Source organism: Alosa sapidissima, chromosome 2 (genome assembly GCF_018492685.1).
Source record: "Alosa sapidissima isolate fAloSap1 chromosome 2, fAloSap1.pri, whole genome shotgun sequence".
In the NCBI taxonomy this organism is placed as follows: Eukaryota; Metazoa; Chordata; class Actinopteri; order Clupeiformes; family Clupeidae; genus Alosa; species Alosa sapidissima.
This window is the reverse complement of record NC_055958.1, coordinates 25,022,171-25,047,487: the sequence shown is the minus strand read 5'-3', so window position 1 is coordinate 25,047,487 and position 25,317 is coordinate 25,022,171. Positions and strand designations below refer to the sequence as shown.

Below are 25,317 nucleotides of genomic sequence, written 5' to 3'. Positions count from 1 at the left end.
CAGACAAGCCCAAAACAGTCTGACTGTGTGTCCAGACACAAACAGCACCTGTGGCTCTTGGAGCTGCGTGACTGGGCAGCTGGAGAATGGGTAATGGCTGAGGGACAAAGGGCGGCACACATGACTGACAGGTAATGGATGTGGTTGACGGGAACCTGAGGGGCGAGGCAGGGAGCGGCCCCAGACAAACGAGGCGCAAATGGGATAAAAGTGGCCGGAGCGGCATGGGTCTGGACGGAGAGGGAGGCTCTTTGTCGCCACGGCTGCCGTCTGGTGCCGCTCCCGACGCTGCTGCCGCCACAGTCACCGCCGGCCCAAAATAGTGCCTGACAGCACGAGGGCAGACCAGCACAAATGAGAGGCAGACATTTTTCTTCATCCACAAATAATTTAATGTCTCATGTTTCACGGAGCACAGAGCCCAACGCTGCTGCAGCATCTCTCTCCCTCCCTCTCGTCTCTCTCTCTCACTGTCATCCCTGTCTTCTCTCTCTCTCTTCTGTCTCTCTCACTCTCTCTCAACCTCTCTCTCTCTCACACACACACACACACACACACACACTGTAACCCCCCTCTCTCTTTCTTTCTCTCTCTGTCTCCCATCTCACAGCACCCCCCCCCCCTCTCCTTTCTCTCTCTCTCTACTGTGTTCCCTCTCTCTGGCCTATGAATAGACCATACTGCATTAGATGGAGGAGAGAGAGGGGAGGGGGCAGGTTCAGTGCCCCTGAGACAAAGATAAGAGAATCTCTGGAAGGAGACATTGCATTTTTGACATTAAAAATCATGTCCCAATAGTGCAGCCCCTCCCCCGGCCTTGTAATAAATAATCCATTATTAAAATCAACAGCTATTTCTGGACTTCTGATGCTACTTTCATGCATCTCCCTTTGCCCCACAGCCAGCTCTCATTTCTCTCAATGTCGGATTTCCAAGAATCTGCCACTGGCTCCATAGAGAATATATGTCAAGATAGAGATGCACACACAGGCTTTCAGTCTACACTCCATTCAGGCTTACCAGCATGGTATGTTAACGATTCGGCTGTGGGATCTATAGGTTCATGTAACAACCTTGCTAAGGGATGTAAGGTTATACAACCACGGGGACACATGGGGCTGCTCATTATACCAAACACCATACACACTATCACCGGTCAAACTAGAACGCCTACTAAAACTGACCACATAATGTCACACAGGGGTTGCACTGACACTCACAGAGCACAACTTACCTTAAAATCATACTCCCACTTGCCCACATACTGAGGCAAAGACAAGAGAGACAATCAGACGCTGGTAAGTTGGAGGGGGTCTCAAGGTTCATTCTGCACCCCAACAACAAAGACTCGAGTCTGCCTAAGGATGAGCCACAGGCACCTGGCACCACCTGGTGGCTTCAAATAGCCCTGCACCTCCACGAGTGATGCAACGATATGATATCCCAGTACAGAGACTAGTCTGCAAAATTAACAACTACTACTATTCTCATTCGTTACAGACAATCCTTCAGGGTGTCAGACTGAAGTATAGTAGGCCATCTTCATATTGTAGCCGTATTGCTGTAATAATATACAGCGTATGTAATATAGGAAGGCATACCTCTGCATCGTAATCAAACATCTGGTTCCCCTTCATGTGGTGACACTTGAGCATGACCACTGGACCGTTGAGGCGTGAGACGTCCAGACACAAGTCGTCGGTCCTGATCTCCTTATCGGCCGTGTAAGAAAACACCTGTAAAGGCGCACAAGCAGAAGAGCATTGGGTGTCAAGTTCATCGGCGACACATTTGCTGCCCAAGCTCTGTGTTGTGACTGGGACGGAGGGTCTGCTCTGCTCTGCTCACCTGGTTTCCCCCCATGCCGTGGCAGTTGAAGAAGCCCACTTTCTCGTTCTCCTTGCGGCCCATGTTATCCACGCACTGGTTGGTCTCCACGTTTCTGATCTGGGAACAGAAAGAGGAACAGCTTGATTGTGAGGTGGGAATCCTACTCCAAACTGGAATAGTAAGGCAAGCAGCATCTGACCACTACATTAGTCTGAAGCAGCTACAACCCATTGGTCTTCTCCTGTGTAGAAAGTCTCCTTGACAAATGAATTAGGAGACGGCACCTGTGCCTCACATTCAAATCTAATAATTATTTTCAGATGAACAGATATGTAATACATAATTGAACATTCCCTGCTCAATGGAACAGACCATTCTGCGCTATTAAGAGTGTTTCACAACCGATACAGAATGACAGCACCTATAATTGGGAGAGCCATTGTTTTGGAACTACAAATGACTGAACATAGTCATGCCATGGAGCCAAAACACGGCGAACAACTCCAACAGGTCTGTTACTTAATGAATTCCCCCTCCAATGGGCCGTTTAATATCAAGCTAATATATGCCTAAATGCCGGGCATGCCCTGTGCTTTATGCTTCAGTTATTATCTTGCATCAGCAGCATCTAAAATTGAATAATATAACAGTGTAATGGCTTCTGTGTTTGAGAGGGAATCCAGGATGAGCTGTGTGTGTGAGGTGAGGAGTGAATCATGGCCAGACATAGAGAGAATGAGAGAGAGAAAGAAAGAGAGAGGGAGGAGGAGGGAGGGAGGGAGGGAGAGATGAGAAGAAGGAGGAGAGGAGACTGCAGTGGCTTGCAGTGCAATGAGCAGGTTTTACTGCGGCACGTTGCAGGCTGTAAAATCGCAGCGTTTCAGCAGAATTGAACTTGGAGGGGATTACAGGCTCATTTCTCAACACTCACTGCCCAGCGCCACTCACCAGCCCTCTGCTGTCCACCATTAATCATGGTCTCTCTCTCCCTCATCTCTCACACGCACAATCTCTTTCTATCTCACTCTCTCATCCCTCCCTCTCCCAGACTCTTTCTCCCTCCATCTCTCTCTTTACCACTCCCCCCCCCCCCCTAGACTCTTTCTCTCTCTCCCTCTATCTCTCCTTGTCCTCTCTCTCTCTCTCTCTCTCTCTCTCTCTCACATCCACGGTCTCGCTCTTCTCACTGCATCTTTCAACATCACTCAAGTTTCTCATTCCCGTTGTCACTTGTAAGTCTATTACCTCTTGAGCTGCGTGCCTCCGCGTCTGCTCACGGAAGATTATTCGCTCGGCCGAGCACTGACCTTGGCTCAGAGTCCGCGGCTGAACACCTACTGCTCCACTGAACCCCTGTGCGTGCGTGGTCGCTACACTTTGATCCTGATGAATCGTGTCTGGTGTGGCTGACAGTTATGTGTCCAACGTCCTACGTTGGGGCCATGTGTGTGTGTGTGTGTGTGTGTGTGTGTCTGTTGGGGTGTGGTGGGTTGTGGGAAGGCGGTGGTGGCGACGTACCTCTCCGAGTGAGTAGTATCTCCGGGGGATCTGGGAGTCGGGGTAGACGTTCTCCAGGTACCAGGAGAAAGGCTTGCACTGCAGGGTGTCCCTCAAGGCCTTGCGGGCCGACACGTCTCCATAGTCCACCCGCACCACACCTTCAGGGCAAACACACAACACAGCACAACATTCGTGAAGGTTCACTTACGCCTCAGCATGGCTTACACACGCACACGCGCACACACACGCGCATACACACATGCACACACACATACACACATACACAAACAAACAAACAAACTGAGCAGGGCCTTCACTGAGCAGTAATCTGTGATTTTTGTATGACATACACTTATAAAAACCTTGATCTTCAGCTGCATTTACACCAGACCTATAAACACTTTTTCACTTTAAAGAGCATTTGTTAGCATGAAGCATTCCACGGCCCTAATCGAAAGGAACTGTGAGAATGCATTCATACTCACCGCCTAAACAGAGCTGAACTCTGTGATTCTGCACAACGCAGACTATTTATGATTCTCCGCTGCCAGGGTGCACTACGTGACGTGAATGTTTACTTATGTACCGATCCTAAGAGAGAACTGTCAGCTGAAGGGCCTCCCCAACACACAGACTGATTAGCCAAACACACACACACACACACACCCACACCCACATAAACACACCCACACACACATAAACACACGCACACACACACACCAGGGTTTCCGTTGTCCGGTAATTACCGAACATTGGCCGGAAAAAAAATGAAATGTCCGACAAAATTAAATCTCTCCGGTCAAATTGTCCGAAATTGAAATTGGCTAATAATCCCGTCCCCTAACGCAATCTGAATTTGAGAATAAGCCTTAATATGTAAGCCTATATTATACATCCTCTGGCTATGTTTTTAAATTAACAGGCTCTACCGTTTGAAAAGTAAGCTAAACAACACGCCTGCTGCATTTCAAATAGGAAGCGCACACTTAAAACGTCCATGTTAAACAACGAACAAATGAGTGAGGCGGTTCAAACATGGCCAGGCCCAGGCAGACTAGCCTTAAAAGTTTTTTCAGAGGCCAGACGCGATGGATGATGATAAATTGGTAACGTCTGAAGCCTCAGATGTCTGGTCAACTCCACCACCACCAGATAAAAAGCAGAAGTGTCGGGCGTATCTGTCGGAATCAGTGACATTGGAAGTGAACTTGGGGGGGGGGGGGGGTGCGGCCGCTCCAAGACACTGTCATTCTCCATGTACACTGGACATGCAAAGTGTTCTTAACCCAAAGCATACAGTAGGCCTATACGTTCTCTGTCTATGATCTGCAGGGTTAGGGCCTCCTCGACGAGGCGATTACTGGTCCGCGGATAATTTCTGGCACAATTAAACGGTATCATTGAACCGCGGCCGAAAGAAAAAGAAACTAAACATTTCCCAGAATAGGGAACATATCTTAATTTATTGTTATCAAATATAGAGGCATAGCATTAGGGGGTAGTGGTGTGAGCGCTTATTCTTGTCAGGGATGGATTACCTAGGGGCCCAAGGGGTCAGGGGGCCCTGAAGCCCAAGCCTTTGCATGGAATCATTGCCTCAATATCAACAAATCAGGATGTAGGCTATGAATCTGATTAAATTTAGTATTGGCCATCCCCAAAATGCACCAGAATACAGGAAATCACATCAAACAAATTTTTTTAAAAATTCTGGGGGAGGACCCCCAAACCCCCCCTCCCACATATACGACAATAAGTGGGGGGCCCTTAATACATCTGGGCCCAGGGGCCCGAAAGTTCATAATCCGCCCATGATTCTTGTGTGTGCGCATCATCGGTGTACATGTAAGTTAAACAGTCACCACTGGAGATAATGTGGGTAGCAGCAACAAACAACGTAGCCTTTTTAAAACAACGAACGAAGCGGACTCTTGCTGTCTTGTTAGGCATGTTTAAGTTAGGCTAATGAACATGTTGCATTCTATACAGCCTTATTATGTCATTCTTTAAGCTACATAGCCTGTCTCCAGTTTTCCTCAATTTGACTAATTAAGAAGGGATAATAGGATATTTGACCGGCATATCATCAAAATGTCCGGAAAACGAAACCTCTGCCGGTCACTTTGAGCGGCACCATTTTTTTCTAGCGGAAACTCTGACACACACACACACACACACACACACACACACACACACACACACACACACACGAGTGGGCGCTGCAGGCTTGGCCTCGTCTCCTGCCGAGATCTCAGGTGGCTGCGGAGTGCCTCCACTCTTCCTCTCGGGCGCCTCCAAAACGTTTGACTGTGCCACCTGTAAATGAATAATGCAGCATTTGGGGGCACCACAGCGCTCCCTCTTCTTTCCTCCCTCTCTCTCTCTCTCTCTCTCTCTCTCTATCCCTCTTTCTCTCGCTCTGTCTTTCCCCTGCCGAAAGCTATTACAGCCTTTCGCTGGGGCCAGCAGCAGGACACGGGAAGGAGCTCTCTCTCCCGCTGCAAACGGCCATTTTTCCTCCTTCATCACTCTCGCCAAGCAGCCTTGGGATGCGCTGCCTGGCAGTATCCGATAGCCAGTCATCATCCACAGTCCAGCACTGCAAGATAACGCTGCCTAATACACCTGTACAATGCACACACGCAGCACTCCCTCTGTGAGTGAGCAAAGACAGAGAGCATGCATTGAGTGAATGGATGTGGAAAGGGCTTTATACATGTGAAGTGCATGGCAGATTGCAAAGATGTAATACCTACACTGTACACTAGAGGGACCCTCTTTACCATGGAACGTTTATTGTGGGCGAACTCTTAGCAGTGTGTGCTGATGGTTATTCCGTTTTTCAGGATTGTGAACACCTGCACATCATGTCAGTGGCTTGTTGTTTTTTTCCCCGCATAAGTTCTGATGAAATCGAGTAAAAAAATAAATAAATAAACCCAGCTGGCTCTCCTTTCAAGTCGCCCTCGAGTGCCCTCCCGTCTGTCCAGGCCATGCTGTGAGAACTGACAGGTGAGCAAATGGATTAACAGAAAGAGATCCCCCTTTCAAAAGGCTGCGAGCACACTAAGGGTAAGGCCAGAGCCACAAGTCTAGAATATCGGGGTAGGGGGGTGACCAACGTCGTTCAGAAGCTCGCAGCGGTTTGGTGGCGTTGTTTTCTAGGTTACAGGGACCAAGGTGCTGCAACCCTGCGGTGCAATATCTCCAGCCGCAATCAAACAGTGTTTTTTTTATTTTAATGCTGTGATCTGCAGTCAACCGTGTGATGAGAACGCTGCGGCCAGCTCTGTCATGATCTAAGCCTGGTTATCTGCAGGAGTCCACACCACACACACACACACACACACACACATACACACAGACACACATGTACACACATACATACACACACACACGTTTCAAATCTTGCTGTGCAACAGTGTGAGACAAAAACAACTTCTGAAGAAGCTTCATGGAGATACAGCTACTTTTTGTTGTTTTTGTCAGTACGTGAGAGCCATGAAAAGCTAACGCTAAACACCTCAATCCTTTTGTAAACTGTATATATGCTATTAAATTAGCATTGCATCAGAGAAGCAGTGCAGCTTTATTCTGAAGCCATTTGCCTGCAGTTGTTTTATTTGATAATTTGCATGACGACTGTAGGAGGAATAATCACATTAGACAGGTAATTTAATTGGCTCGACTGAAATTCCTCATTTATTTCTTAGGTGTGCTAGAACTTGCGTGGGCAAGTGTGTGTGTGTGTGTGTGTGTGTGTGTGTGTGTGTGTGTGTGTGTGTGTGTGTGTGTGTGTGTCTCTGTGTGTGTGTGTGTGTGTGTGTGTGTCTGTGTGTGTGTGTGTGTGTGTGTGTGTGTGTGTGTGTGTGTGTGTGTGTGTGTGTGTGTGTGTGTGTGTGTCTCTGTGTGTGTGTGTGTGTGTGTGTGTGTCTGTGTGTGTGTGTGTGTGTGTGTGCGCGTGTGTGTGTGTGTGTGTGTGTGTGTGTGTCTGTGTGTGTGTGTGTGTGTGTGTGTGTGTGTGTGTGTCTGTGTGTGTGTGTGTGTGTGTGTGTGTGTGTGTATTCCTTTAACTATGTGCTTGTGCGTAGGAAGAAAAATGAAGTCTGTTGATGATCCCCACCTTTAAGATGAGCTCAGTGAGTTCAGTTGCTGTGCCCCTCTGCCACCCCAATTCCACCCCATCCTTGCCCTGCACGCCCTCATCTCCACTTCCAGACACCCCGACCACTCCCTCCCCACCGCCGGCACCCCCCCCCCCCTCGCCTCGCCTCTGGGCCCCTCATCCATCAGGCTGCTACGGGTTTGTGGAGGATGGCAGGGGTGATGGAGGTGGTGGTGGTGGTGGTGGTGCAGCACTTATAGGAACTCCCTGAGCTGCCCTCCGGCCACTCCAGTTCCACAGCCTGACCAGATTAGAGCGGGGCGCCGGCACAGGATGCCCCTGCATGCCCGCACAAACACTCACACACACACACACGCACACTCATGTGCTCTGATTGGATGTGGCAGAGGCAACACAAAGAGTAATCACATTACCCCGCTTGTAGGAATAGGATGCTGGCATTCTTGTTATTTCACACACACAAACACACACACATACACACAGTCTCTACACTCTTTCACTCGGTCTCATTCTTTGTTGGTCTGCCGGTGTCCTGTCCTTTTCCACATTCCCTTGTTCCCTGTGTCTCTCTCTATTTCTGACTGACACACACACACACACACACACACACACACACACACACACACACAGAGAGAAGGCGAGCTGTAGTGGCCTGTAGGGACTGATGTGTGGCACTCCCGTGAGGCCCGTGACCGGATCATAAAAGCAGCCTTTCATGAATATGTGAGCGGCAGTTCTCAACTGCTCCATCCCTTCTCTCCAAAAAGACACTTTAGTACAATGCCTGCCATGAATAAAAGATTACCTGTGACCCCCCCCCCCCCCCACCCACCCACCACCACACACACCTCACCCTCCAGAAAGCTCGCCTCATTCACTTGCTCTCTCGCTGGCTCGCTATGTGTGTAAACATGACAAACAGCATTGCCCAGGTAAAGGTAGGGCCGGTACGTGCCTCACTTGCATCCACACTCTCTCATGGGCGAAAACCGTCCCGCAGGGAGTCCGCTCACATGAGCGCTGGACAGAGAGGGGGGGTGGGGGGTCATTACACATCCGTCAAGCTGAGTCATGCGGCGAGAAGTGACCCACAGGCAGACCTCCACAAGAAGGAGAGAAATTTAAAATAAATAAATGGAACTGCCCGCAAGTCTCATTTTGTGTACAGGAGCCTCGGGAGATAAAATGCAGCAAAAATGAAAACAAACAAACAAAACATACAAAACAAACAACATGAAACAACGTGCAACGTTTCCCAGAGTTCTTGGCCACATGAGGTGAGACTGGGTAGAGGCTGCGGTGTTCACGTGCCCGGAGGTCTACGCATACACAGCATACGAGAGAGAGAGAGAGAGAAAGAGAGAGGAAGAGAGGGAGAGAGAGAGACAGGGAGATAAAGAGAGAGACAGAGAGAGAGAGAGAGACAGAGCGACAGAGAGAGTGAGAGAGGGAGAGAAAAAGAGAGAGAAAGAGAGAGCGCAATTACAGGCTCTGGCGCCTGCACCTCCACAGAAATGGCCAAACTGAAAAATCTATTTTTAAACAACGCCGCTGCATCATACTCGCCGACTGACACTCATTCACTCTCTCTCTTTATTTCTCTAGAAGACACACACACACACACAGCGAAACACACATACTCACGTGCACACACAGGCATATGCAGACACTCAATTTGCCATCACAAATTTTAACTTCTTGGCAGTGCAACAGAGAACCTCCTCTGACAGAGAGGCCAATCTATGTGTGTGTGTGTGTTTAATTATGTATGTTAAGGGACTCCATAAAGGCCATTAACTTCTCTGTCTACGCAATCAAACATCACAACAGCAAAACAGAAATTTGTATTCATAATTCAGCCTCGATGCATCCAATTAAATGAGGTAAATAATTTGGAATGAGTACAAGCTAAGAGTAAATAAAGCAAGTCCTCTGTTTTAATTAAGACTGCTTCTCTTCTCATTTTCTCATGAAGGAAGCGCTTGGCAACTTGGCAACAGGTGGAACTATGTCTATGTTTTCCATTATTCAAATGAGTTGCAATTAGCTCTTCTAAGATAACAGAGATGATGAGGATGGGGTCAAACCGTAAGCTAAAAAGCACAGACTGTGGTGTCACCTGCCATTACATAGCACTCAGGAGCAAGTACGTCACAAGCGCAAGACACAAGGGCGTGGTGGAGCAGTGGTATTGTCTCCGACCAGGGATGTAGTGGTAAAATAAGAGGTGGGTAAACTATGAATTCTCTGATCAAGGTGAGGTATATTGCGGTATCGGATATTTAAAAAAGGCATTCAGAACGTGGTTGATGATGGTGGAGGTTATTGTTGAATGTTAACAATGTATAACAATACCAATGGTATTAAATGGTTCCTAGAGTGTTGATGAGTGTACATAATTGTGAATGTGGATAATACAGTGTCATTTTTGAATGTTAATACTTGCAATTGGTGAATAAACTCTTTTGATGTGGATAAACTCAAATAAGAAATAGATAAACTCTATTTCTGAAATTTCAGAGGTGGATAAACTGCATTTACTTGTGCTTAGCCTCCACTACATCCCTGCCTCCGACTGACCATCAGTCGACCCGCCACTGAGAGTCTGTGTCTCTTTGGATAAAAGCGGCTGCTAAATATCAGTCAACTATCAGTCACACAAGCATGGTGACAGACACACAGAGAGAGAGAGAGAGAGAGAGAGAGAGAGGGAGAGAGGGAGAGAGAGAGAGAGAGAGAGAGAGAGAGAAAAACTAGTGACTGTACCTGGTGATATGATGTAGAAGAAGTCTTTGAACTCGTCCATCCACACCTCGGCCAGGCGGCGGTTGTTCTTGTTGATGACCTGGCCGGTGCCCCCGGGAAATGTGTAGGGGGTGGCCTTGCGGAACACGTGGCCCACGTGGGAGCAGGTGACAATCTCCAGCGAGCCCCCACACTGCCAGATCTGTAGAGAGAGGGGGAAGCGGGACCAACCAGAGGTCACGAGACGCATGTCAGGGAGCGTGTGTGTGTGTGTGTGTCTTCTACGATATCATCAGGTACAGCAGGTGAATGCTGAGCTCTTTTACAGTTTGACCCTCCTCACCTAGTGACAGCTGCCCCAGGGGGCCGAGAGACTACTGAACTTACACTGACCCTGTCGTCAGCTACACACTGCCCACTCCATAGACGCCATCTGAGGGGCTAACCCCGACCTTGGCATTCATTACACATGACTCAATCCTCAGAGGGAGGCCAGGTACGGTCACTTACCCTGAAAGACAACTCCAGGTTCTCCCCTCCCCATATGTCCATCCCTGGGTCATAGGTGCCAATTTCTTCAAAATATGTGCGGTCAATGGAGAACAGGCCGCCAGCCATCGTAGGTGTTCTGTTAGAGAAAACAGAGTGACAGAGAGAGAGAAGAGAGAGAGAGAGAGATGGGGGGTGAGGGTGATGGACAGAGAGAAGAGGAGAAAAAAAACGATAAAAAGATTATGCGACATTGTACATATCACATTACAGGCCGTTGCTTTTCAAGTGTGACAGGGCCTACTATTGAGCCTTTCGTGGATTTCAAAAGTAATTAAATCCTATGTATATTTGTCAGCCACCGAGAGCTGACAAGCAGCCCTTTGAGATGGGCTCAGTCTATCTGGGGCCTGAAGACTTATAATCTCCAACCCTGCTCTCCTCTGATGGACAGCTAATGCTAATTTACGGGCGGGTAGGTGATCAATCAGGCGGTGACTATGCTAGCTGTCCCGCGGCAAAACAGACATGTCTGCTGATGCTGCAGGACTAAGGAAGCCACCGGGCATGATGGCATTTTTTTATTCCCTCCATCATCTCACATTCATCAGGCCATTTCCCCCCTTTTATTCGGTTGTTTCGTGGCATTTGATTCATGAAGAGCGCAGATTTTCCTGAAATCTCTTTTTTTTCCCCCTCTCTTTTTCTCTGCGGCTATTATTGAGATCTGATTTGTGCGAGGCTGAGTGATTGGCCGCTTCAGGTGCTGAGCACAATTACGGCGAAGCTGGCCGCGGCTGTCAGGGGGCGACGGCGCGCCTCTCCGCTAGTTGCCACATCCAATGAATGAGATTAATGATGTTGAGACAAATGGCGGCGTGTTCTTTTGTTCAGACCGCCGCCGCAGCACTTCAAGAGGAATTAGCATGGGCTTTGTTTAACGCTATGGACTGACACATGTGGACGCAAATGTGCAACACACACACACACACACACGCACGCACGCGCACACACACGCACACACGCGCACACACACACACACACACACACACACACGCACACGCACACAGACACACACACACGCGTGCACACAGGCATGCACACACACACAAATAGAAGACCACAAAGAAAGGGTTTTCGATCTCAATGAGGATCCCTGGGAGGTAGAGCAAGCAATCTTCACTGCCGCCTAAGCACTGACTTGGCTCATGATTACACTTCTGGAATATTCTGGAATAAGTGATTAGTACTATGCCCTGGTGTCTTTTCCCCATGACTGCCAGACGTGATGGCTCATAGACACACCGGGGTGAGCCTTGGGAGCCATATCCCTCTAAAGTTAACACCTACGCTGTGCTCCATTTTTTTTCCGCTGCCGGTAAAAAAAGAAAATTTTGTAGGGAACTGAAGATTAGATTTTTCCCTTGGTTCAGTGAATCTTAATTAATCTAGGTGGATTGGATGAGTCCAGACATGCTTGAGTGTGTGCGCTCCACGGCAGCTCGCAGACACGGGCACACGGGCGTAGGTAAATCATTCCAATCTAATCTCCCTTTCCTTATCGCCTTTCCGGATGCTTCCGTCCGCCCCTATAACATGCTGTGCCGGCGTTATCACAAACACATCTGTTAAGCAAGTGCAATGTCTCTGCGCAAACAAACGCCAGTCTCTCTGGTGGGCGGAACGTCAGAGTTTATTGGACAGAAAATGACACGATCGGCTCGTTTGGCGTCTCAAAAAGGGATTCTGAGTTGTCATGGCACCGCCTGAGGGGAGACGGTCTGGAGAAGAAATTTGATCAAACTTTCCACCTCCAGCGGAGAGTCTATTTTTGGGCAGCAGGATGAGTAAGCAGGCTCTCGTGTGCTCGCCGTCCTCCACGACCTCGCTGGTTCAGGAGGAGGTGATCCACTGACGTTCCAGCTGAATCCTCTATGGATATGACTCAATCTATGGAACTCCTATATGCAACCACTCTTTGCGAATGAATAAACCCGAATCATGCCCCTTGTATGTACCCCTCAATGACAAACTCTGAAGCAAAGAAGTTCAAGTTGGGAGCACACATTCAGAACGAACACAGGATGCTGTAACTCAAACTGTTTTCTGCAGCTTTGTGTTCAGATATCTAGAGTCCAAGAAATATATTGACAGTCAAGTGCTATGACATTACCAATTCTAATCATTCTAGTATGTCTTGAAGAAGCATGCCATTTCTTGATGAATGAATGCACTATGTTCACTTTGAATGTGTGCTTCTAACTTGAACTTGAACTCTTTGGTGTAGCTCCCCAACTGAATTAGTATTGGTTTGGAAAGCGTGCCCTCATCTCCCTCCAGCCAAACAAAGTCTATGGAGCGTCAGCCATCTTTGCTCTGTGAGAAAGTGTGATAGAAATGTGGCTCTGTAACGGCAATCGTACCTGACTGGGAGGGTCCGGTCCCCCTTGCGCCGGTCCATCTCCCTCTGGGGTACAGGGTACCAGCGGAAGTTCAGCTTCCAGTTGAAGCCGCCATACGTCATGTCCGAGCCGGCCATGTACTCGAACGTCTCATCGCTGATGACATCGATGATGGGACACACCACAGACGTCCTGTAACAGCAACAGAACAGGGAAACGATGAGAAAGCACAATGTCATGACTCACACACAAGTTTCAGTGTTCCAGCAAAGTGAGATATGCTTCCCACTTCCTTAAACAGAATAAATTATTCATAGAGAGGACAATCCCCAAACTATTCTTCTCGAGACCAATAGGGAAAGAATGAGAAAAATCACGATGTGCTGACCGCACAATACACGCCTGGCATTATTCCGATATTTATTATGAGCGTTGCTACAGTCAGTCAAAAAGCCCATATGGCAGCCATTATGGATCCCACCGACTGCTAAACTCCATAACAGGAATGCCAATTACTCTGACACCTGAGGCAAGACGCAGCACCACAGAGTTCCTGATTGCAATCAATGCAAAGCTAATATTAGCACTGTCTGGCGCTGCCAATATCAGAGCTGCTGCCTTGCATCTTTCCCCGCACAAATTAGCTCAAAAGTGTTTTTTCTTTACTCTCACCCAAAGGCGCCTCCATTCCACACCAATTCGGTCTGATCTCGCTCAGCAGACGTTTTCCTCAGACTGGCGACCGCAGCTGTCTGTTAGCCTGGCTATGGAATTATGTATGACAGCGTTGCGGCGTGCCTGGCATAATGCACTGCGTAGTGTCACTCTGAACACTCCGCCTGGCAATATGAGCACATTTACAAGTTGCTATGACGGGAGTGTGACAAGAGGGACAAATTACACTTTTCATGTCTTCATCATCATCATCATCATCACTACCGTCGTCATAACGATCACCACCACAAAATCCACTGTCATCGCTCTTGAAGCATAAAAGGACCAAGAGCTGCTGACAGTCTCAAAAAGGGATAAACTGGAACAGTTACCAACTGCAAAAAAGAGAGTGTGTGGGGAAAAAAGTGGTTTGGCCTCTTTTTGTTCCCAAATCTCTGAGCCTCTGAAGGAGCTGTGGACAGATGAATCACAATGACTAGGAGTCGGTTTGCTCATGGGTCTGTAATGATGGGCTTAGATGCTCTTGTGACAGACCAAGCGGATTTCACCTTCAGCTGCGAGAGAAAAGGGACAGCGCTTCCGCAAGAGAAACATTTGCATGTGTTTCAGCATGCACGCACACACACACACACACACACACACACACAACTTATTTTCACTACAGCTCACTCTACCACACACACACACACACACACATACACACAGCTGTCACTGGCACTGGCTTCAGCAAGTGTCTGCTAAAATTACATGCAACTCTTTAGATTACAAAAAGCACAAAAAAAAATGCAAATCCCCATCACTCGCAGACAAGGAGGACAGAGGCAAATTACCCATATGCTGCTCACACAAAAACCTGACGTGCATTTCACCAAACTCAATTTTTCCAGCTGTTCCTGTGCTAGGTAACTGGGGGGAGGTAAGAAATCTCTTCATATGCTCCTTGCACTTGCAGCATTTACAATACCAAGCACAGAATGTCCTCTCCCTACAGTTCAAAGAGGTACATTGAATAATGTAACCTACACAAACCAAGGCCATTATATGGTTATATGGCCTCAGATCTGCTGGGCCATTGCGTTTTACTACAGAAGTATGCACAGTAACTTAGTGCTGTATATATTTCAGTGGTATATCACACTAGTTGGTTTATACTGCACAATCTCCTCAGGGCAGTCGTGGCCTACTGGTTAGGGCTTCGGGCTGGGAACAGAAGGGTTGCCCATTTGATCCCCAACCAGTGGGAACAGCTGAAGTGCCCTTGAGCAAGACACCTAACCTCTCACTGCTGCACCTAACCCCTAACTGCTGCACCTAACCCCTCACTGCTGCACCTAACCCCTCACTGTTAGTGTGTGCTTCACCTCACTGTGTGTTCACTGTGTGTTCTCTGTGTGTTCTAATTCACGGATGGGATAAATGCAGAGGCCAAATTTCGTGTATACGCAAGTATACTTGGCCTAGAAACCTGATTTACATTTACAGAATAAGTGCACACACTACTCCAGCATGCCCGTCGCCCTGTTCTTCACCTTAAGCTAAAGAAAGACAATGCCATGCAGCATTCTCTACAACCAAATTTGGTGGGTTGGGATTAACTAAAGGTCAGTCCCTTTATCTTAAGCTAAAGATAGAGAGTTCCCCCAAATACAAGTCTGGCAGGTGGGTATTATCTACAGGTCAGTCCCCTTACCTTAATCTAAAGACGGGGTATTCGCCCACATCCAAATCTGCCGGGTTGGTATTAACAAAGGTCAGTGTCCTTACCGGTCCTCTTTGATGCGGGCCAGCAGTGGCTCCAGCCAGCCTACTGTGCACTCGCAGTGGGCGTCCAGGAAGGTGATGACCTGTCCCTTGGTGGCGGCTGCCCCCCGCAGCCGAGCCCGGATGAGGCCCGAGCGCTGCTCCATGCGCAGGATCCGCACCGGCACCTCCAGGTTCCGCACATAGTCGTCCAGCTTCTTCTTCAGGAAGTCTGGGGTGGGAGGGGAGGAGAGGAGAGCAGGAGGAGACAGTGCTGCTTACAGAGAACATCCGGTGTGACGGGAATGTTGGAAAATGAATGTTCTAAAGAATATCTGGGTTCATTGAATTCAACCAGAGCCATATAAGGCTATCTATAAGGCGGGCTTGTGCAAAATTCCAGAATTGAATTGAAACTCTGAATTCAATTCGAATTGTGCACAACCCTGCTATAAGGCTCTGAATTCAACATAGAATTTTAGAACCTTGAATTGTTGCGGAACGGAATCTCATGTTAGAATGTTCCAAAAACCCACACCTTAATTAAACATCAAAGTTTTGAGTCAGATATGGGTGTTGGCATACAGTAGTCGGCATTCAACCCTGAAGCGGTTTGCATTGAAAAGCAATTCCTAGCTAATGCTAACAGAGGAAGCGTGTATGACAAAAGGAAGCGTGACTGAGGGAAACCGGGGAGCAGCCAGGAGATGGTACCTCTCTCACTGGCATCGTCCACCAGCACGATCTCCACGAGCAGGTGGCGCGGAGAGCGGTTGATGACGCTGTGGACCGTGCGCAGCAGCGTGCTCCACGCCTCGTTGTGGAACACGATGACGATGCTGGTGTTGGGCAAGTCATCCTGATACACCTTGGTCTTGCAGCTAATAAGATTTAAATAAAGTACAGAGTCTCGGTTAAAAGAGTAAGCCTCAGGATATACACACACACACACACACACACACACACACACACACACACGACCATAAAATGGGGCTCCTGTGATATGATGTGGGTCTAGCTCAACATGCTTCTGGGGGGGGGGGGGGGGGGTGCTGGATGGGAGGCAACAGAGCCATAAAGCTCCGTCTTGACTTAATGGCACCAACAGTGCTGCCTTTACCCCGAGATGGAGATGCATCCATCCTGCGCACGCCACACAGACACAAAGCAGAGCAGGGGGCGCCTGTCGCCAGCAGCTGCTGAATAAAGGATGAGGGTGCATTAGCAGCAGAGAGGAGGATGTGTGAGGTGACAGGGGTGGCTGGATGGGAGGGGAGGATAGCTCTCCTGCCCCGCCCACCCCCCCCCCCCCCCCCCCCCCGCCAATCACCATCCCCACCCCCCCCGCCACCCCATGTCTCAAAAATGGCTGACCCGGATGACAGAATGGGGTCAGCAGGGGGCACACCCCTCTCTCTGTGGCGTGAGTCGACCCACGAATTTAGCCAATGACCGGTCTTTCCTCACTGTGCTTGAGAATGTCTTTTCAGGGCTGTATGGCTTTTTTTCACCTAAGTTTATTCAGCACAGCTGATTCATAAAGATGTTGGGGAGAAAAGATTAGATTTGCAATCCCACCTTTCTTCTGCAGCACTACACTCGCTCGCCATGCGGCAGAATCACCTCCTCGAGACTTGTCATTTATTCGCCATAAGAGCTCCTCGCCAAACCATCACGCTGGACTAATAGCTTATGATTACCCACAGTGCACTGCCTGGGTATTTTTCCAACAAGTCGACGGCCCCAAACCTGGAAGCCGGTGATGAATAGGTGAATTGTGCTTAAAAAAAAAAAAAAAAGAGTCTTCAATAAAATGGTAGGGAGTGCACCATCCTCAGGAAAACAGATGTTAACAAATGCTTCTGAGGGAGTGCATAAAAATGAATCACAGTGGTGTGTCGTAGGAAAGAGGGGGAGGGGGAGGCTAGGCTCTGTAAATCAGCGGGGTAAGATGAATGCTGAAATGTTTCACCCAAATAGCTCCCCGGCTTTTCATTATGCTGCTCAAATGAGGCCTGGGTGTTTCAGAAAACAACACTTCCCCATTCCCCCCTCTACTGAGTGATGAAAAACGCTTGCCCCTACGCTCCTTGAAATGGAGGCAAAACAAGAACATTTTAAAACGCTGAGCATTTATTTATGATGTTTTGGAGACATTTTTAAAAGCTGAAAATGGGTGCCTTGTCTTCATAATACACCCCATTTGATCCTTTTTTTTAAAAGCATTCTGTACATTAAAGTGCTATTGAAGACATATGCCTTTGGCAGTCAAACATTTTGTGCATTGGGCTCATCATTGTGGCTTTCGTTCATTTTACTCAAACACTGATGCCACCTATGTGTGTTACTTTACATGATTTATAGTAAGTAGTGGTGACACAAATGTATTTGTCTAGGGGTTGGCATAGTTCTGGCAATGTTCTCTAAAACACTACTGAAGTACTATTAAGTGAACAACTTGTCTTGTGGCCTTGTGGTTATCAACGACATTCATCCTACCATGCGGTCAGGTGTCAGGTGGGCCCAATCTCTACTGCCTGACTCACCCATCCAGTCTTACGTCGGGCAGGCTCCTGTTAAGGGCGATCATGTCGCTGGCCATCAGGTTGAACTGGTTGATCTTAAAGAGCTCCTTCATCTTCTCCTGGTCATCCTTCGGGAGGACCACCGCCTTCCCCATCTCGCCTGGACCCTCGTGGGAGCGGGAGATCACAGCTGCAAGACCCACACAAACCAGAACGCCATCAGCAAGACTTCAGTTACGCCTACGTAGCTACACCTCTGCCCTGTATATGAAAACAGATCCTGACTCCAGCTTGACTCTCACTCAAACAAAAAAATAGTTACATTCAGAGAGAGAGAGAAACAGAGAGAGAGAGAGAGAGAGAGAGAGAGAGAGAGAGAGAGAGAGAGAGAGAGAGAGAGAGAAAGAGAAAGAGAGAGAGCCTCTGGCCTTTCGAGGATAAATTATGAGAGGAGTTGTGACATGGGTATGAAGTAAAAAATGAGCAGTGTTCTGAACCAGTGATCCATGTTATAGAATGTGTCAGCGGGAATGCGGCGACGTCCTTGGGCCGAGACTTACAGTATCGTACATCTCTACTGTAGCCCGGCACTGTCACAGCAGCGAAACGAGAAGCGACTAGAGGAAAAGCGAAAACAGCTGCTGGCCAGATTCATGGGCCGCTGGCCGATCTAATTTTGAAAGTAGATACCAAGAGTTCCTCACACCAAAGCCTCAGATGGAGGGGCAGGGCAGTGGAGTCCAGACAACTTAAAAGCAGCAGACAGAAGCCGAACTAGCTGCTACGTGTAAGAAGAGAAGTATACGGGTCCCCACTGCATTTGTGGTAGTGTGACTGGGCGTTGCACTGCCCACTCAGCAGCACGGCCCGCTCAGCAGCACGGCTTTCTTTAACTTTAAAGGGTGGTGGCCGCAGCACTGGACTGTGCCCTATGGCTCTGAATGCAAATTAAAAACAGCGGAAATAGCTGATGGATTGATGGCTCTTGGTGACGACTCAAGGTGAAGAGGTGCATTAGTGGGCGGCTGGGGTGGTGCGTGTGTGTGGGGGGGGGGGGGGGGGGTGGATGTGAGGGGGGTGGGGTGGATGCAGGTCTGCCGCAGGTTCAGGTTAAGAGGATTCCACAGGGGCCCTAACACTGGGGGTGCAGCGTATGGAGCAGAGCCTGATGGGTCAGCCCCTCTCCATTAGGACATTGGCTTAACACCGGATGGTCCGAGGCCATCGGATGATCGGGATTACTGAGTCAAATTGCAAGGCACTCTTGGACAATGGACCGAAATCAACGCATGCACAGACTCCTTCTTATTTGGGTTAATTCACTGTGTGATAGGCCACAGGGGCCTCTGGGGAGAAGGATTTTATAAACCAGGCCAAATCATCAAACCCTCAAATATGAACAAAAAAATAACAGTTGCTGAAAGAACTAATCTATCTGTGTCATATTCCTTCCTTCCAAATCTGCAACAATTACACATTAGAGGCTTAACAGTTATGGCAGATTTACCACAGTCATTTCCAGTAATGGATTATTGTAGTTCCTAGTACACAGGCACATATTTAAGAACAATGCTGAGATCTTGTTCTATCTCTGTGGCAAATGTGACAGTATTTGTCCCTAAGAGAAATGCATTCACTGTTAGCTGATGTTTGATAATGCCTGTAAGACAACAACTCTCCCGACAGGTCATATATTAATCTACATCATCGCCTCGAAGAGGGATTAACATGGATGATCATGTGCAGTGGTAGTCGAGTGAGAGACGCACTGAACAGTGAGGGCTTACGTCTCAACCCAGAGTAATAATAAGGACATACAACACGTCAGGTCCAACAATCGATTTACACGTAGGCCTACTAAGATACACTTGAACAATGAAGTATATAACAGCAATAACAAGGCTATGGCAACCAGACAACATGGATTTGATAACTAAAGGAAAATGGTGATTTATGTAGGCCTAACTAGTAAATGTTCGAGAAAAAATAATTAAAAAACCCTCTTCAGCATTAGCTGAATACTATGAATATTCTGAATTTGCGGATGAAGCCAAGTCTATCTTACTGGCTAAATCAGCTTTGAAGTATCTCAACCAGCCGCTGACACTTAAATATGCATGGCGAAAAACAGTCACAGCCTCTTCTGCCTCTATTTTCTCCATCTTCTTTTGAAGCCATCTTGGTGTAATGCTGCTATGACAACTGTTCACTCATGTGTATTGTTCAGCAGTGGAGGCACCTTTGTTGATCATTGGATCTCGGAAACTGCTAAATGTCAGGGTCTCTTGTGAGTCTCTCAGCTCCCAATCTGTGTGTTTGTGTGTGTGTGTGTGTGTGTGTGTGTGTGTGTGTTTGTGTGTGTGTGTGTTTCTCACATTTCAGCCCTTTGACATCTCCTAACCTGGTTTGTGAGACACAGACACAGACACACACATACAGACAGACAGACAGACACACACACACACACACACACACACACAGCATCCGTTTTAAAAGACCAGGCTCTCTTGAATCTAACAACCACATCCGTCAAGGAGGCAAGCTTGCTTCCCCAGGAACCAGTTCAAGTGTTTTACGTCATCTGTACATTGGAGCTCAATGGAACACAGCACAAAGTCTTACTAGGCCTGTGTGAATAATACAGTCTCAGATTCAGATAAACAATAACGGCCAACAGACCGATTAACGACACACAGAGGGCCACAGACAAACAATGTCTTGTCTGATGCAGGAGATTGCTGTATCTCTCACCACAATCACCTCATGTGAATGTGAACGCACAATCACCTTAGTGTGAACAGTGAGAGGATTAAGGTAACCCACGACAGCATGCCAGGGTTTGGGTGTGTGAACATGGCAGCGACACACATGCACACACACGCACACACACGGCTCTCCGCTCCACCACCACAGTCGGCCGCCAGTGCTGCTGCGCTCCAGGCAGGAACGGTTTGATCTCACCAGGTGTCCTACAGCACCTGCCATCACAGGCTGCCCAGCCCAGCCCAGCCCAGCCCAGAGCAGAGCACAGCCCAGCAGAGCAGCGCAGAGCAGAGCAGAGGGCTGTGAGCATGCTGCAGCACCATGAGCAATATGAGCTCCAAACCATGAAGACGGATGCACTGAAGTGAAGGCCTGCTGTGTGTGGTGTCGGCAAAGCTCGGAGTTAAACAAGGATGAACGTCTTCCTGTTCTTTTCTGAAAGGAATGTTTAGGATGTCCAACGTCCTGAAGAGCAGACACTGTCAGCAGCACGCATGGAATGGCAGTTATGATGGTAATTACGGTTCAAATGGCAAGCCACACGTACAGATGCCTAATGACTCGTGCAAGAGAGCTCCTCTAATCGAGCGGTGGAAATTTTCCAGTCTTCTAGAGGCCTTGTCTAAGAGGACCATATAGACATATGGCCACGTTGTAAAAGTGCATGTCATGCGCTGGCCCACAGACATGATCATTCCCCAGGCAGACTGATGCATCCGTGCAAAACTCAGTGGAGGCAAACTTGAAATGACTCAAAAATAAATAAGACAACTAGGGAGTCGGTGCATCCATCAACCCACACAAATAGCAGTAAGGAGAGAGGGTATTGATTGAGTCCAGAATGAAACATGCTGCAAATGAGACTCTTACTTTTCCACGAGTGGGCAATCAATTCTCTGTAAGGTGGCACGATTAATCTCAAACAGGGTGCTCAATTTAAAAAGCAAATCACTGAGAGATCGGACTGGCACTGCTTTTTTCCGATGAAATCATAAAGGTGTTGTCAAACTAATTATGGCTTACCAAATTCATACCCTCAATAACATAATATTAAAGACTAACAGACACTTAGACAGATAAGGGCAATTTCTCCACTGCTATATAGTTAAAAGGGACCTGACTATGTTCACGATAAACATGTTAATATTATTGATACTAGTGATAAACATCTAAACTATTTTTTATAGCTGCTCAACAAACATATCATCCAGGGCTTCATGACTAATTATCTAGTTACCAGGCATGAGTTTCAAATGACTAACAATGTCCCGGATAAGGGCCTGTGACCGTGTATATACTGTATCTGAACGCTTCAGTGCCTGAACATCTCAAGGGTAGTCCATTCACATCAACACCTAAATCAGCAAGACATAAAGTCAGGGCAGCATGAAGGAGGGCAACATGATTAAATCACCCATTGTGATGGCAATTCAACAAGTACAAATGCACAATAAGTACAAATGCACAACAGAGCAATATTGTCAAAAGCTGACAGACCGTCTCAGACCGTTTAAGCCTTGCTTTTCTGGGCAGAATGACTACTTAGACCTCAGTTGACAATCTAATTCCTTAATAGCTTCACAGGCATATTTAGATTTCAACTTGCTGTATTGTGGGGTGTGAGAATCAGAGACCGAGGAGGATTTCTGTTTTACATAATGGAAAAAAATCTCTGAAAAAAGAATGGCCAACACTACAATTTTATTCAAAGAAACCCATGCTTTGTGTATGTAAAAAGAGCAACACACTTTACTTTCTAGCACTCCGGCTTCCTAACCTTGGAAGCAGCTTAACTTGACCCTCTTAATCCTATTTACCTGCAAGACCGCCTACTTAAAGATACCAATTACACTGGTAATCAGAAAGTATGGCCAACTGTTCAGCTTTTTCAGACAGACTAAGGAAAAGGTGATAAGCAAGAGCTACTTCCTATTGATTTAACATTTACTGCGAAAACCAACGGGCCTTCCAAATGCTGCATTTATAACTGCATATGAGTATACACATATCACTTATGAATGTAGTATCCTACTATGAACTGAGGCATCAGCCAGACACCATTGCTCTGGTGGCCCTGCAGTGTGCTACAGTAGGCATGCCATGGATGTAAAAATGACTTAACAGGCCCTTCAGCACCACAGAACTATAGGAGTTATATCAGGCTCCTCTGTGATGCTTCCCAGATGTCAGCCTCCACTTTAATTTTCTCTCACTTTGTATCATCACTGTTATCGCTCTACTGACATCATTCCTCCACCCTCCCTTCTCTGGCACAAAGGATAGATCTCCAAGGACACGGTCAAACGATCAAAGCACCATCTAAAATGATAACATCACTACGGGCCATGCTTGTTTGAATTACCACCACTGTTTAGCTTAGGGCAACCAACCCCCCCCCCCCCCCCCCCACACACACACACACACTCACAGATACTCAAACACTTAAAATACCGCTATTAAATTAAATGACTCCTCTGAACTTCTGATCTGTGTACACAGGGGTAAATCAGCCCCTTTCCTGTGAGTGGCCTGCTCTGAGTAAGCGTGTTTGTGGCCTGCCAAGGGCAGATTAACGGTCCCTGGCGGGGGGGGGGGGGGGGGGGGGGTTGTTTCAGCAGAGGACTCGTACCTCTCAGGGCGGGCAGCAGTGAGCGGTCCTTCCTGTCGTCGCACTTGTTGCACTCGCTGAAGTAGAGCAGCAGGAAGACGTCCACCAGCACCCACACCAGCGAGGTGGTCAGCACCACCTTGCAGTAGACGAAGCGCCGCATGCTGGAGCTCGGGGTCGGAGTCGGGCTGCCGGAACAGGGAGAAGGGGGTGGGAGAGGCGAGAAGAGGAGAGGAGAGGAGAGGAGAGGAGAAGAGAGGAGAGGAGGGTTGGCCAGTGGCGTCAGGAGCCCAGGGAGAGCTCAGGGGCAGGGGCAAGGGTAAAGGAGTGGAGAGGCAGCAGTGGGGAGAGAGAGCCGAGGCGACGCCACGACGTCATCCCACTAGAGAAAGGAGGGGGTGGGGGGGGGGGGTGGAGAGAAAAATGGAGAGAAAGAGAAATGAAACACACACACACGTAGACACCATCAGGGCCTAAACAATGCAGGAAAGTCTACCCCACAGTCTGCATTTCCTCATTTCAGCTGCCAATAAGATTCAGTTGTTCTCAGCCCTCTTGACCACTGCAGTCAAAACAGAGAACCATACGAGAGGTTTCACTTTCATTGTCTGGGACAGACAAACTTAACTTAAAAGACTTTCAGTTTCTGCAGTTTGAGAAAATATGTTTCTGTCTCACTGAGTGCGGTTGAGCAAGTGAATCATAACCTGGAGATTTCCCACCAGGCCAGGAGTGTGTCAGGTTCACCACCTTCATTAAAATTAAACAATTCCAGGCCAAACCCAAACAATAACTTACTGTCCTCAAAACGTGTCTGTAAGTGGGGGGAAAAACATAACTGACATAATATGTCAACCTAAACATTTCTATGAGAGCTTTTTGTGTCGCTCTGGGAACAGAGCGGACAGTACCATAGGAAAAGGTAGAAAACAAAGAGAGGAAGGATCCAGAAAGAGGAAGAGAGAGAGAGAGAGAGAGAGAGAGAGAGAGAGAGAGAGAGAGAGAGAGAGCTGTAAGAGAGAGAGAGCCATAAGCTGTCAGTGCTGCCTCACAGCCTACTCTCCGATTCGCTCTCCAGGGTTCGCTGGAGGGGTCCATTAATCTGATTTCCTTATTATTCCACCACATCACCCCACATGCTTCCCCTTCTCCTTATTCCCATCCCTCCATACCTGAAGGAGAAGCCCTTACCACACAAGACTGTCAATGTGAAATTATGCAGCCATTATGCAGACATACTGGATACTCAAAGATTTACAATTTTGTGGCATAACCTCTAACTTGGCTAAAACGAGCACGGCATCAAATGAAAATACAGGGAATGCAAGTGTGTGCTGGAATGTGTTCAGGCCATCTTTAAGAGCCTATGCAGGCGGCAGATCTGATATTGAATGGGAAATTTCCACAATTTACAGTAAAAGCATGTTTTCCCTTAGAACACCTCAAGTTTCCTTTCAACAGGCCTTTTCTCAAGGTGCAGGTGGACCAAAAACAGTGCTAATGTCTGCACTGGCAGTAAGGAACAAATAATAACTTCTGACTTGTTTTCATGATGTGTCCAAGGGGCAGAACAAAGGGGACCTTAAATCAAACCCTGGGGAACTCCATACTGTACATAAAATGCCATTCTAAACCCCCTCCACATCCTCTACCCTAAAATAAGAATCCTTAGAAAAAATGGGGATATCAGAATAAAGTTGAGACTTGAAATGGGCATTGAGCCGCACTGACAACCCCAGCCTGACTGATGCAGTGTTCGGGGCCATCTGGCTTCTCAGAGGAGCTGTGCCATGATTGGGGTTTAGTGCCACCGCGACAGCCAGAAGCATTGCCTGCAGTCTCCGCTGCAAAAGCTGGGTCATTAGTCCAGCCATCTGCAAGGATGAGCGATTCCTGTCTGACGAGCTACGAGCC

General features: G+C 47.9%; 2 protein-coding genes across 4 annotated transcripts in view; both read right to left on the bottom strand.

Moving 5' to 3' along the window:
• The window catches only part of kcnj3a (potassium inwardly rectifying channel subfamily J member 3a), a 36,190-nt gene extending 36,029 nt beyond the window's left edge, over nt 1-161 (bottom strand). Inside the window, exon 1 of the mRNA XM_042080750.1 lies at nt 156-161. The gene's annotated coding sequence lies outside the window, so the exon portion shown is untranslated. The remainder of the gene's footprint in view (nt 1-155) is intronic.
• Nucleotides 1-25,317, bottom strand: part of galnt13 (UDP-N-acetyl-alpha-D-galactosamine:polypeptide N-acetylgalactosaminyltransferase 13) — a 36,860-nt gene that overhangs the window by 9,668 nt on the left and 1,875 nt on the right. For all 3 annotated transcript variants that reach the window (XM_042080733.1, XM_042080724.1, XM_042080737.1), the window contains exons 2-11: nt 23,425-23,785; nt 18,054-18,222; nt 16,222-16,388; nt 15,532-15,739; nt 13,114-13,284; nt 10,712-10,829; nt 10,223-10,403; nt 3,349-3,488; nt 1,849-1,947; nt 1,602-1,736 (exon numbers count right to left, since the gene is read on the bottom strand). In XM_042080733.1, the coding sequence (XP_041936667.1) occupies nt 1,602-1,736; nt 1,849-1,947; nt 3,349-3,488; nt 10,223-10,403; nt 10,712-10,829; nt 13,114-13,284; nt 15,532-15,739; nt 16,222-16,388; nt 18,054-18,222; nt 23,425-23,566 (1,530 nt within the window). In that variant the 5' untranslated portion in view covers nt 23,567-23,785. The remainder of the gene's footprint in view (nt 1-1,601; nt 1,737-1,848; nt 1,948-3,348; nt 3,489-10,222; nt 10,404-10,711; nt 10,830-13,113; nt 13,285-15,531; nt 15,740-16,221; nt 16,389-18,053; nt 18,223-23,424; nt 23,786-25,317) is intronic.